Raw genomic sequence first — 14,498 nt, forward strand, 5'->3', positions numbered from 1 at the left:
GTTTGTCAACCCCCTTCTCTTTAAAGCAACAAATAGATAACGAACAAAGCATATATTGTAACACAGTTCACATGTTACAAATGTGTACCCACGTTGTCTGATTGGTGCACCGATGAGTGCATCGTTTCCGTTGTTTTCCGCCGGGTACGGGTACAGAACGGGCTCAATGTTTGTTGGAGCAAGCTTGATGATTGGCTGTAAGGGGATCTCAGTTGGCAGGTAGGGGTTGGCTAAAATCAAAACAAGTAAACAAAACTTTTCAATCAACAAAAAGATAAGAAGCATTGGAGTGCTACGTGTATGCACAGCCGCATTTACAAGAAGCATAGTATGACATAATATTATGCTGTTAAAACTTGTACATATAACATATAATCTATACTTAAAATGTCAGTACACCACATACAAAACAGAGATAATAACAGCACAGTTTACAGCAAAGAAACTGCAATGAAATCAATTAAAGATTCAAAGCTCTAAATGGGTTAACCTTCTTCTTTAAGCCCATTCAATGAAAACCTGATGCAAAAGACTCCCTTTGTTTGAAGAAGGTGCAATCTCTGAGGCCTGAGGTATAATTATTTACCCATACAAGCAACCACCTGACTATATTGTGGGTATTTTCTGGTAATCCTAAAAGTCAGACTACATGTATTTCTCCCATTCACAGAAGAACAAAGCATCCTGTTTATAGTGGTCACCTGTCTCACTCACTCAGTCCCATAGCTACATGTAGTAGTGGTCTGTTCACAAAGACAGCCAGTCTATCCATTTGCCTACTGTGACTGTTTTCTTCAGGTCCCTCACTCAGTCCCATTGCTAGTAGCTGTAGTAGTGGGGGCAGTCTGTCTGTTTACAAGGACAGTCTGTCTATCCACCAGTCCTACCGGTACCTACTGTGACTGTTTTCTTCAGGTCCCTTGTGTGGTTACGAAAAACAGGTTCCAAACATTGCAGTTGTACTCACCAAGACAAGTGACTTTGTCAAAGTCCAAGAGGAAGCCTCCCCGGCACTCACACTCAAAACTACCCTCAGAGTTCCTACATATATGGTCGCATCCTCCGTTGTTTGCTGAGCACTCGTCTATATCTGTGGGCAGAAAATATTTGTTATCCATAGCAAAAAGTAAGCCAGAGGATTAGAAAATGTCATGTTTTTTTCTTCAATATTGATTAGAAAAGTCTTAATGTTTAGCAAAGTGACATTTTGAAAGAGATTATTGTATACCTATGACCCTACCTCCACATTCACATGCAGCCAAATATTTCTTATCAACATCAAAAAAGCAGGCCACAGGATGCAATTTTGAAACACAATCATTATGAATAATGACACTTTAAATTTCTAATTTTCATTTTAAGTATTTGTGATTACAAACTTTTGTAGGGGATAATAAATGGGTACGTGCATTGTCTGCTTGCTTGGTCAAGATTGTGTTGGACAGATATAGGATCTGTCCCCTTTATTAAATCATAATCACATGTGGGACGGCCCTTGGTTATAGGTATGGACAGTCTTATTGATCTTCCTGTTATTTCAGCTTAGACATCTTGCAACATCTAAATGTGCTCTTAATACTTTTAATGGCAAAAATGGCATTTTGAAAGACTTCTCTCAGTGATGACCCTACCTTCACACTCGCAGCCATCCTTCCTGATGCGGAAGCCTGAGTGACAGGTGCAGGAGTAGCCGCCGGGGTTGTTGTTACACATTTGCTGACAACAGGAGCTGCCGTCGGTACACTCATCAGCATCTAGGGAAGGAGAAAGGCAAACAATTCAATCAGTTACGTCGATGAAGCTTAGACATACACGTAGTAAGATATGCCAAAAAGCAGTTACCTAAGCAAATGAGTTGCTTGAGTAACTGCATTTTGGCAATGTAATCAGCTAGCCACTATCAGATATTAGTCATACATCTAAACATTATATATGCAAAAATGTGCAATAAAGGTCTTCATTCATATATATCAAGCTTGTACTTTTTAATACAAAAGTGAGAGATTGAATAGGAATCATCTTAAATTACATAAGAAGAAAGGTGCATCCTTGTTGATACAGTAATTCAACATCTATCCAATTGCATCTTTTATGAAGTACCAAAAGTGACTGACAGCTGAGCTCGTACACAATCATCAAAACATCTACCTGAACTAGCGGCTCAAGTTCACGCCCGGGTAGGGACATGCAAAGAGCCCTATTGAAAGTGGAGGGGGACGTAAAGCTGGCAGCTCCATGTTTGGGGAGCTTAAGGCATCAGCCTCCACAAGTAAAAGAACCCACACTTATTGAGAAGAGTAGGGGTGGCCCTGTGTGCTTGGCCAAAAATATGCCAGCTGTAGCGAAGCTACATTTGCACTTAATTAAAAAACATCACTAGTTTAATGATAAAGAACCAAGCTTCATCCTCTGTCTGGGGTTCAACCGCTTTTCCTTTTACCTACCAATGCATGTCCTGTTGTCAGAGTCCAGCTTGTATCCATCCTTGCACTCGCACACAGGTCCGTTGGAGGTGTGTCTACAGATGTCTGAGCATCGGCCATTGTTGGGAACGCAGGAGTCAATGATCTCCATCCCAATCCCTGCAAACAGACAATCAATGGTCTTTAACTTTCGAAGTAATATTCGCTTTTGACACCATTTGAAACAAAATATCGCTTTACGCTCTTTCATGTTCTTTTATTTCTAAGAGGCAATCTCATAGAGATTGGAACCTCAATTCCTGTAACTAGACAGTCAGCCATTGGTAACTAAAAATTAATAAAGGGTGGTACTAATAAACTGCAATAACTACAAAGTTTTTTTTTTTTACATTTAAAAAAAAGTATATTACCAATCTTATCATCCTGTAAGTAGGGCTAGATACATTTGTATGGCAGCATCCTTACTTACTTTAAGCATGGAATATTCAGTTCTAATATACATTAGATTTTGTCACAAATACGGCTACACGTACATGTATAATAGTTACAAAACAGTGATCACTTTCACATTTTTAGAAATGAATTACAGACATTGACATTTACATTCCTCTACAGATGACCATCTTTGTTATTCGCATAACTTTCATCCTTGAAGAGACTACAGTTAAAAGCTGATTACATTTTTGCAATTTCAAGTGTCATTTCAAATTCAGTCTGATCAGGGTCAGACTGAATGTTTTTCCTCAGTACTATACTCAATACTTCTTACTCTAATAGACAAATTCTGAAGTAATAGCATGTAGAGCCAGTGTTTCTAAAAGGTGCCATTCCATATATCCTTCTTAAGGGTAGCCAGACTAGCCTTTTTAAAGGTCAGGGAGTTGTTTAAGCACTCAGTGGTATCTTGGAGTTCAACTCGCAGTACAATAAGGGTAATACTTTTAACTGGTAATACTTCAGATTCTGAAACAAGATGCTTTTGTGGCATTCTACGCGCTGTGAAATAAACCCTGGTTCACGTCAAGTCCTGAACCACTGATTAGTGGTAACGAACCAGTGAAACTCAAGAAGCGCCGAATTCCTCTGTAACTTGTCCATCAGCAAGGCTTTGGAGAAATCAAGAACGTGTCACTGAACTAAACATTCCTGCTGAAGACTCGGGCAGGGTAGAGTGAGGGACTTGTCAGTGCTGTTTACGTTAAAAGGCTGCCTGCCCTGACAGAAGCTTACACATGTACAGGATTCTGTTCCTTGTCTTCATGCCAACCAGAGACAATGTCCTTCAAGTGAAAATGTTGTTGAAGATGAATATCATTTTCTAATGACATGTCCCACCTATACTGTCAATAGATGAAAATCACTGAATATCATCATGCACATCCTTGTCAAAGACAAACAGACATTTTCAATCTACTTAATATGTCAAGCGCCAACTCCATATCTACGTGTACTCAGGCTATTATACAAATGTAGCGTTTTACGAGAGAATGTACTCTGACAGACTGAAATGTTTATATTTTGTAGGTATGGGAAGGGAGAGCTGATTACACCAATTGATTACAAGTATACAAGTATATAGGGCAAGTAGTAGGTTTTGAACAAAAGAAAATACTGACTGTAGCATTGTTTCCCATCGGTGCCTCTCTGGAACCCAGGGCTGCACTTGCAGACAAAGGAGCCGGGCACGTTCTCGCAGCCTTGGGCGCAACCGCCATTGTTCAAAGCACACTCGTCAATATCTGTAAAGTAAAACATGAAAAAGATGTAAGGACAATTAGATTTCTAAGATAAAATGGTAAGGATGCTCTTGAAAATCACATATAAGACATAATGTCAATAGACCAAATCCCTTTGCATGGTGGGAAAAATAAAGGACTCTGTGTAACCAGCCATTGCCACAACAATGTAGACCAAAATGGACACAGTATGCATCAATGTGCCCCATAAACATTATTACCAAAATGTTACTTGCCACTGCATATTTCATTTATATCATCAATGTCCAGCCACAGGCTCATCGCAGCACATTAAGCAATACGACCTTGAATTCTGTGAAATGACCTTCCAAATCTAAAGTGACTGACGTTATGTGAAACATTTTGTCCCAATGTTGTACATAGTCTTAACGGCACACTCCGATCTTGTATCATAATTAAACAGTCCTGTGCCAGCAACGCTTCAACTGGCAGAAAAAACACTTCATTCACTTGTTGGCCCATCAACAGTTTTTCATCACATCAGCTTCCTCATTTGCTTTTCCAAGATTTAACCAAACAAACAGAAGAAAGCAGCCACTTTGTCTTCACACTTCAGAAGCAGGTAAGATAATAAAGACTTTCCTGAGCAAACTGATGCAAGAAAACGAAAATAAATAAACAGTCTGTCATGGAGGCTAAAGATGGCAATAGCCGGTCTCCAGGGAAGAAACGTGATTCAGTTTCTTACACAGAGTTGGACTGGTCCACACAAATAAGGTGTCCAATTTGTAACATGAGAATTTACCTGCAGCTTAGGCTGAGGATGGACAAAAATGTCCTGGATATTAAGCAAATAACAGAGATAGATTGCTTCCAAAAGTGGTAGAACATCAGGGCCCATCAACTAACTAAATATAGAATTGTGGAGAATCAAAAACTGTTTGTCCATGATTTACGTTACATCAGGTCAGTGTGTAACAGTAGCAGTGGAGTAATTCCATGGAGAATGCTGGTGCTAAATAATCAAGTCAAACTGTTAGCTGGTAATGTTAAAGGTTGATGGCATCATGTTCTTTGCTTCTTTTCGGATGATCTGTTCTGTGCTAATGGGCACAACTGTATGTGATGCAACGAGCCTAGCCTGACTCTTGCAGGGATTGCCGCAGGTTTCACAGTCCTGATGAATTCCAATGTTTGTCACTCCATAACCCTGATTAATTCACAATTTAAAGTTCTTGACACAAAACTTCTGCACAGACATCCTCGATCTCCATGTTCATTACTCTTTTCTCTTTACTTTGGCAGGATTTCTGGTAGGAGGCCAGACTTTAAAAGATGGGTACTACAGAGAAAAATATTTTTTTGAGCTCTGTAACAGCAAACACCAGTCGTGGTACACTCACCTTGGCAGGTTTTGCGGTCCGGCGCCAGGCGGTAGCCGGGGTAACAGCGACACTCTGTCCGCCCGCTGTAGGGAACACACTGGTGCATGCAGCCGCCATTCCTACCGTCCCTACACGGGTCGGCCACTGTGGGAAACAAATAAGACATCTTGAATCATCAGTGTCTTAGCAAGTACTTCTACTAGTCAACTATACACGTACACCTAACTCAAGCCTAACAAATCACTCTCCTAGTGGCTGGCCCGACTATACAAACCATTATATTAACCACAGCGAGATGTTGTGTAAACACAGGCTAAGCCTTAAACTCTATAACTCTAACCTTAGCCCTAACCCTGGTCTAGTTGACCAGAGCGGCCAAGTTGACCAGTGTCTTTGGCTGGTCGAGTTAAAGGTCTCCTTATCTCTTCCAATAGCCTGTCGACGTCAAACTCGAGGTATTTGGGTAAAATTGAAAAAAGGAAGTTCAATGATTATTCAAATAGGTGCAGTCTGCAGTGTATACATTTATAAAAAAGACTACAAAAGAGATTTATTTTTTATCGGAGTCGTAAAATTTCTAACTGGCGCTTTCCAGAAGCAGGCAATTAACCTTGCTTGGCCTGGCACGCACCCCCAGTAGCTTTAGTCATGACCTACACAAAATGGAACCAGATGGAACTGATGTGGGACAGCAGACTGGAGCCTAAGTCTTGTCTTGCCCTTGACTTTGAGAGATGCTCTCCTGCTGTGTACTTAAGATGTCCAATCATTTCTTCAAGACTCCCCTTTGTTTTAGGACTTTAAAGATGTCTGATGGACAACTCAATGATTTAACTGTTGTCATTATTTACTGTGAATCTTTAAATATTTCCTGTGGTTTTAGTTTCACAGTCTCCACTGCAATTTGATACTGAAAATTTGTGTATTTGACTGTGACAGGATCCTTTAGACAACAAACCTAAAACACTGAAAACTGTTTTACCTCATTCCTACAGCAAAATTTTCTTCTCAGTCTTTGAGAAGAAACAAATTTACATTCAGAGGAAACATTCTAATGGGTGGATACAAAACTCCATTAGAAAATTAATATAATACGTTTACTCATATGTAAGATACAGTTCCAGAATTTCAAGTTGAGCATTTTCGTCTCAGAAGCAGGTGAAACTGATTATAAAGTCTGCGCGAGGGAATGGCAAGGCGGAGTCGACATCTTGTCTCTCTTGCACCTGAGTCTTGGAGATGCTACCCTGCTGAGCATTTAAGAGGTCCCTCACTGGTTTAAGACTTCTTTAACTAGAGAACAGCAATTGGATTTTGTTTGACAAGTTTAACAAGAGTTCTCCATAGGAAATTTGGAAAGAGAAACCTATGTACCATTTACTTCCAATGCATATTGCTACATATTTTGAAGTACATGTTGTAAAACACGCAGAAGCAGAAACAGTACCCCTTGGAGGTCAACAGTACTCCTAGGAGTCCCAAAGGAGTTTTAACTGTGCAACTGCTTATTAAAGTATTGATGAAAAATGAGTCTACAATATAGGGCCATATTCTTGTGTTCTAATCAATTTGCAGTGCTTCAACATAAATATGCACAGGCATGTGCTGTTGAATTATTTTTTGTCCCTTTTGTGTTTTTGTTGTCTTATATATCATACCTTTCGTTCCCCCAAACTGCCCAACCGGACCCTTGGTGGAAATGTGACGTTAGCCTATTAAGCTGGATCTCAGGCAAGTTCAAACATAGACAGGGGAACAGACATCAGGACAGCTGTTTCCATTCATTCAAGTTCTGCTGAATGACTGCAAGTGGTTGTGATATATAAGAGTTAAGAAAAAGGCTGGACACAACAGACTGATAATATACAGTAGCAACATAGAAAAGAAGACAGTGAACAAGTTGGACACAGCTGTTAGAGTTCACCAAAGGACTTGGACTTGACACTACACAGCAGTCTGTGACTGGATAAAAAGATCATCTAATGCAGGGCAGACGTTGGTCTTGTTCCAGGCAGCTGCCGTCGACACTTTTCAATTACCGTGCGTTGATAGCTGACGTGTTGTAAGATGGCTGACCACCTTGCGTGTTCTTTACTGACAGGTTTGACTACCTGGTTAAGATCTTCGGAAGCAGGTAGTACAAAAGGTATAGAGATGTCTGGGTGGCCAAGAGCAGCATGACCTTATGTCTGGTATAGCTCCAAAACTATAGTTATAGTGTACTGCATTGACGATGCTAATCGATGAATATAACTTTCATCCTGAATATAACATTGATCCTGAAGAAGGCGACAGCAGTCGTTGAAAATTTTATCCGTGTGTACTTTTGTGTTGGAAGAAAGTTTAGCCTGGAACTACTAAATATAACTTTCATTGGCAAAGAATGTTACCGAACTGTGTTAAAGTGCATCATTATTACATTGGGAAAGTTTTTTGTCTTTTCATCAAATTCTAATTTCATAAAAGCCCAGAAGCTTTGTATACGCGTATCAAATTTTTAGAGATTTTTTTACGAGATTTCAAAACCAGTTCTGCTGTAGTACACTTGACAGCCTCTAGGAGGCCTATTATCGAACTTGACCTTTGCTTTCCTGGTCCCTAGCTGACTACCAAATATGATAACGATCCATTCAACACACAGACGACAAAACCTTCTTCAAGGTAGTAACAAAGTTTACCGAAACCTTGGAAGTGTAAAGGACAGTAGGCTTTCGACATTTACACACCTGGAAAAACTCAACAAAGGACCAATGACATGCAGCCAAAACTGGCCAGTGATTTCATCAACTTAACGGTGTTACTAAAGAGGACAAATATGTAGTCTAGACCTATAAATGAAGGAAACTACAGTGCAGACTTCCTGCCAACTGACATATGTAAGCAGTGCACTTTTGCTATCTAGTGGTGAGATCTCGACTGTGCTGACTGACAAAGGTTTGCCGGGAGCCCGGAAATTTCTCTTGCCAGCGACAATTGGAAATAACAGCGCAATTTTTCATCCGGAAAATTCCTCCTGCGAAAGGCTTTTGTCTTATCAAATAGCATTGACTTTGTTGTCTTCTTGGTGGAAGGCCAAAGCACAAATTAGTTCTTGCTGTTGGCCTACAGAAACAGACTTGTATTGGCTGCGCTGCAAGCCCACCCGGAAGGTTTGGCGAAGGTTTATCAAATTCTAATCTTATCCCAGTTGGGAAGCGACAAATTTCGTGTTGATCAAAAGTTGGAATGTTGGATGCTAGCGAAAGCCTGAGTTCCAAGAAGCAATCACAAAGGTTTGCCACTGGCAAAATAGGATGTGTAAGTGATAAGGTTTTGCTGATCATTTAGTGTCACATTTTTGGCAGTTAATTTTCATCTGAAAACACACCTGGTGCTACATGGGGAAAGAGGGGAGAACTGCAATCTTTTATGATGATGATTACATACAAATAACAAGATCAATGATCTTTTTTTTTAAGTAAACAAATGAATTAGTATATGACAAATGATAGTTACTCAAGCAACTTGAGATCATTTTGGAAATGTCAGACATTTCAGGTACCCTTTGTCAGTGACACTGACGAAGGTAGATGTTGTAGTCTGGTATCCAGCTGTATTATAGCTTGAGAGTCTCTTGTCTTTGTAGAGAGGACAGAAGAGACTCAGGGGCTATAATACGGCTGGATACCAGGCTAAGATGTTGTTGATGCTACCTGAAACATCTTACCGTTTCCAAAATCACATTCCCTCGCTTGTCGAGAAACTGCCATTGGGTGTATCTTATAACCTGGATGTCCAACGTTTATCGACAAAACAAACTTATAGTTCTTACGTTCACAAGTGGATCCATCCCGTTGCAGGGTGTAGCCGTTCTGGCAGCTGCAGTAGTGTCGACCATAGCCGTTTGGCACGCAGAGCTGCTGGCAGCCGCCGTTGTTGTACGAACACCTGTTGGCAGCTGTGGACAACAACACAAAACAACAACATTACTTCCCACATTTATCAAATACTTGGCTAAGTAGGAAATGCCAGTGTTTGTGCCACATTTGTACTTTGTAAACTGGATTACTTTAACCTTTCCTTTTTTCACACATGTGGAATGTTTTAGGTAAACATCTATTGCCAATTTGGCATACTACGCAACAAAACACGATTGATTACCTCCCATATATCTATTCAATACTACATAATGCTACGTATTCACTGTGCAGAGGCAGCCAGATGTAAAAAAGCGGGCACAGCTACTAGCTAGATTGGGTACAGGAAGAAACCTATTCTATTTTCAACGACACTTCAATATCTCTAGAGTTCACGTCCCCTAAATCTAGTGTAATAGTCTGCCATTACAGGCAATTTTGCAAAATTGCAAGACTTTAAGTTTAAGCCCTCCTATTTCCGATATAACAAAGAGAAGCATTTTGTGCAATGCTATTATCAAGTTTAAAACAGACAAAGCTTCCCTTGTCCTGTAGGCCCTGTAGTTTATCTGTCATGCTGGGATTAAAGTCTTCCCCAAAATGCTGTCAATACTTCAGGATACACAATCCCAAAGGATCAACAAGCCAGCACTAACTCACCGCTGAAGCCCGGATGACAGTGAACAGGTGGTGGCTGGGAGCTAATCCGAAATTTATTGGTGTCAGACTGAGCTTGTCTACAGGAGGAATTGTCTGAATTGTCTGTTTGCTAGTTACCAGGTTCTGCAAACTAACTCCCAACTGATCCAAATTTGATTGGGTTCAGAGAGAGCTTGGAGAGGCTTTGTTGTATCTGTCTGTGTTGTGAACACCAAAAGATAATGGTTCCCAGGGAAAACTGGCATCTGTATTTTGTATTGACGGTATGTTTCTAAGCTATCTCCAAGTGAGGACGAGTGCACAGGTGCTTTGGGAGGTAAAAGGTAGTCCCATAGCCCATTACCCAGACCATTGGGGTAGTGGGTTGTTATCTACTGTGTCTAGGGTATATGGTATTAAAAGCAGAGCCCATCTTTCTTCTTCCACCGCCCTTTTCTAGACTTGGAGAGATTTTGTTATTTGTCTGTGTCGTTTCTCTTAGGGATGAAGAGTTCATGTGTTCAAAAATTCGTACTTTCCCAGACCTATCATAGAGAGCCATACCCCAGGCATGTAAAAGAACCCGCCACATGTACGATGGTGCGATGTGAGCGGATCAAACCATTCCAGCCAAAATCGGCAGCCTCATTACCCCTGCTTCGCCTATTGAGTCAATGAAGTCAAGCTTGCCTAAGCTTGATGTTTCTGACTTAGGGAGAAGAGATGCTGCTACAGTTATTGCTATGGGCCGCTCTTCATCTTCATGATGGTAACATCAAGCCCCACGAATGTGATTTAGAAAAAAAGCAGCACGTGCCATTTTCAAGTCTTTGATATGACCTGGCTGGGGTTAGAACCTGAGAAAATACAGCAGAAGGCCTGATAAGAAACCATCAGGTGGCCAGCCAGGCCCTGATCTAAACTTGATTGAGGTCAGGGACAGAGCTGGACTTGGGAAGCTGGTAAATGCGGAGCCACATTCTTACCATGGCTCTTAAACATCAGGTATTTTGTAGTTACAAGTCAATACTGCCAAAGATGTTAGGGCTACACTGATTTCATCACCTGTTTCTGGTTTGAACTATCTTTAAAAGACGTCAAATGTTATAATATACATTTGGTACCTCAAGAACCGAAAGGCTCGGAAAAAGTTTAAATACTGAACTAACAGTTCAGTATTGTATACTGTAAGATTCAGCCAAATTCCCTCATCTGCAATGTTAGAGGAAGATGCTAGAAGGCCAAAACTTAAAAAAAAAACCTGTCTCCTTTCTTAGAGTTAGAACTTAGAGCAAGACATCAGCAAAAGCCTATGCAACATCTTTTGGTGTATAACTTACATGCTCAAGGAAGCATACCAACCCTCCTCTGCGGAAGCAACTTACTCTGGACTTTAACAGGAGGTAAATTGGTAGTCTGGTATTCAAACCGCTTATAGTTATAGCTCCAGAAATAGATTTATGGAGAGAAGACAAGAGCCTCAGGAGTTTGGTTTGGATACCTGAGTCCAGTAAATTGTCAGGAGTGATGTTTTTTTGTCAGCCTTGCGTGACACCTTCCACTTGACTCTGCCCACTAAAGCCATGAAACACTGCTGAAGCCAGGGTAGTGGTATCTAGGCTCTACAAATTACTCTTTTAAGATTTTGATGGATGGCATCAGCGAACACATTGACTTTCTCCTATTTCCTCTTCAGAAATAGCTCGCTCCTTTGGAATGATAAGTTGAGCTATTATACAAATGTGAACTTGCCTTTGTTGCCATTTTTTGTACTTTTAGGCAAGAAAACACTAAAGTAAGAAGAAATTAAGGATAAACATAAGTACTAGATACCTGTATCAAATTATCTGCAATTTTATACAACACTGTAGTTTTAAAGGAAGAAGCTAGGAAACCTAGATATTAGTTCTCTTCAATCTCAGACCTAGAGTTTATTAAAATCCTAAAGAATAGGACAGTGTATAGGGCATGTTCCATTCTTAATCCTGGGAGATTCTTAATATTGGATACTACTTCTTAAAGCTGGTATGACCCAGTAGGGATTTAAACCCATCAAACAGCAGTTGTGCTGGAGTGGATGACATCCATAAAGTGATATTTGCGAGGCCCAGCTTCCAGAGGGGAACCCTTGACAGACTAGCTGACAGTTCACAGTCCTGACACCCAGTGAGCCTGGGGTTTTAACAACTGTGACTGAACAAAGGGCCAGACAGGGGCAATCAGGCCCAGGTGTCGTCTGAACTTAAACTTAAGAGTTTAACCTTCAAAATGTCATAGCTGGATAATGAAATGGCCTTGACACGAGAGGGGTAAGACTAATCATACTTTAAGTCTTAATTATATCAGGATGGAAGAAATATATTTGTTACTTAACTGGAAGTTGTTAGTAATTATTATCATCATTGTCATTGTATAATTAGTGAACATACATTTATTGCAAATTCTTGGCTGTCGACTCAAACAATGTAATCAGGGTAGTTTGAAAGTTTTGCAACACCAAATGGACTTGTTTATGCCTTCCACATATTTGTTACCAATGAGAATATAAACTGGTAATACATTTTGGAGTTACAAATATACATGTGTATGGGAAGGAGTCCAGAATTAGACTACCTAATTCCTGGAATTGAATTCCTGCCAGTTCTAGAATTATTCTCTCATTAGTAAAGACTTTCTTAAAGATCCCTAGATCCTTCAAGCATGACTTGGTAATGAGCCAATGTTGAATCAACTGTGACTGTGACATGTGACATTTAACTTACTGATATAATCTATGACCTAACTCCTTACTTTTGGGGCATATAATCACTGCAAAGTTATTTCACTCAGAATACAGCAGAAGCCAGTTAATTGCACAACAGATAACTGCACACTTCTGTTAATTGCACCAAATCCCCAAATCCAGTGGTGGGGAAGTCCAGCTGCATAACTTTGTTTTGTTGCACCATTCGGACAACTGCACAAAATGTGTCTTCTACTGTGGTGTTTCATGACTTTGATAGTAGTCCTATAGATTTAAACTTCCTTTACTAAGTTAAAATCTTGATTTAGAACTTTTGACAATAGAAAGAAGAGTAGGCACATTAGCAGCAGTTTTTCTAATCCATGATGATAGTAATCCATATTTTGCTATTTGCTATTTGGCCTTTAATTTTTCAGATTCTTCAATTAAGTCATAAATTTAAGTCAAAATAGTTGGATTTGTCCCATTTTTAAAAAATCAACATCGAAGATTAGAACTTTTACTGTCTCACTGCCAGGCCAAATTCTTACAAACTTCTGTGAAAAATTTTGTCCTATATACTTGTAAACTGTCACCTCTTCAATGAGCCTACAAAGTACAAGGTCTCTTAGACTAGTTGGTTTCATATGTTGGCTTAAAACTCAGGTTCAACTGAAAAGAAAACATTGGCTGCCCTCTAAAATATACAGAGGTTGCAAAAAGAGACAAACCGTTTGAAAGTCCATTTGCAAACTCCTGCTAAGTCTAGCAGAACAACAACAGACTTGTCCGAGGTCGACTTTTCAAGTCGTAACAGCCTCCGCTGAGGCAAACTAAAACCTGATGTGACTATTCTTGGATAAACAAAAAGGTACACTGTCAATATCCTCAAAACTCTTACACTTCAAAAGTTTGGGAAAAGTTTGGGCGAATCTTGATAACAAAACTTGCAGGGTTCCAATGACACATAGTAGGAGATTGTTGAAAATTTTTTTACAAGAAATTTGACTAGAAAGTACAGAGAATAAAATCACAGTGTGTGTGCATGCACGGGAAGCTAGAGGCATAGAATTGACCATACCGATACTTTCCTAAGTCAAGGTTTACGAGAAATGCAACAGAAGTTTTTAAGAAATTAAAAAATCTGTCACATATCATTTTTATGGACAGGCAAAAAAAATCTTTTGCCATAAAGGCATAAACTGAGGCATTGATTGGAGAGAAAGCAATGTGAAATGAGCTGTCCCTTTGACTCCTTCACAAGATATGATCCAGTTTACCCTCTTAAAACTCCGGGTAACTTTAGAGACGTAAGTTAAAAGTAAGAGTGATCCGTATGATTTGCAACAAAACGTGGTGAGAGAAACAATAAACCCCCATAGAACCACTCGTCCAAGCTTGTAAACAACCTATCAATAAATCAAAGAACTAGCCTATTAAAGGAAACTAAACAATCCATTTAATTCACTTAAAGACGAAAGTACAGAGAAGTGATCATGAACCATTTTTATGTACATAATGTACATTGTAGACCGTGAAGTTTAAAAGTCTTACCCCTCCAGTTAGTGCACGGCACACAGCCCAGGCATCGCCCGCAACCTCGCCTGTACCCGCGGCCATCCACGATTCCACAGGAGACCAGGAGAACCAAGAGCCCGACCGCTCGCCACACCGCCATCGCCGCAAAGTTAGGACCACAAAACAAAATTTAAACCCGGCAGTGACAGTTCAAGCTG

The 14,498-nt window shown here is 40.0% G+C and overlaps 1 protein-coding gene across 1 annotated transcript in view; it reads right to left on the reverse strand.

Moving 5' to 3' along the window:
• LOC118430076 (multiple epidermal growth factor-like domains protein 6) overlaps nucleotides 1-14,498 on the reverse strand; it is a 119,087-nt gene that overhangs the window by 21,466 nt on the left and 83,123 nt on the right. The window contains exons 8-14 of the mRNA XM_035840784.1: nucleotides 9,317-9,442; nucleotides 5,524-5,649; nucleotides 4,040-4,162; nucleotides 2,445-2,582; nucleotides 1,632-1,754; nucleotides 968-1,090; nucleotides 93-230 (exon numbers count right to left, since the gene is read on the reverse strand). Of these exons, the coding sequence (XP_035696677.1) occupies nucleotides 93-230; nucleotides 968-1,090; nucleotides 1,632-1,754; nucleotides 2,445-2,582; nucleotides 4,040-4,162; nucleotides 5,524-5,649; nucleotides 9,317-9,442 (897 nt within the window). The remainder of the gene's footprint in view (nucleotides 1-92; nucleotides 231-967; nucleotides 1,091-1,631; nucleotides 1,755-2,444; nucleotides 2,583-4,039; nucleotides 4,163-5,523; nucleotides 5,650-9,316; nucleotides 9,443-14,498) is intronic.

Source organism: Branchiostoma floridae, chromosome 14, assembly GCF_000003815.2.
Source record: "Branchiostoma floridae strain S238N-H82 chromosome 14, Bfl_VNyyK, whole genome shotgun sequence".
Taxonomy (NCBI): Eukaryota; Metazoa; Chordata; class Leptocardii; order Amphioxiformes; family Branchiostomatidae; genus Branchiostoma; species Branchiostoma floridae.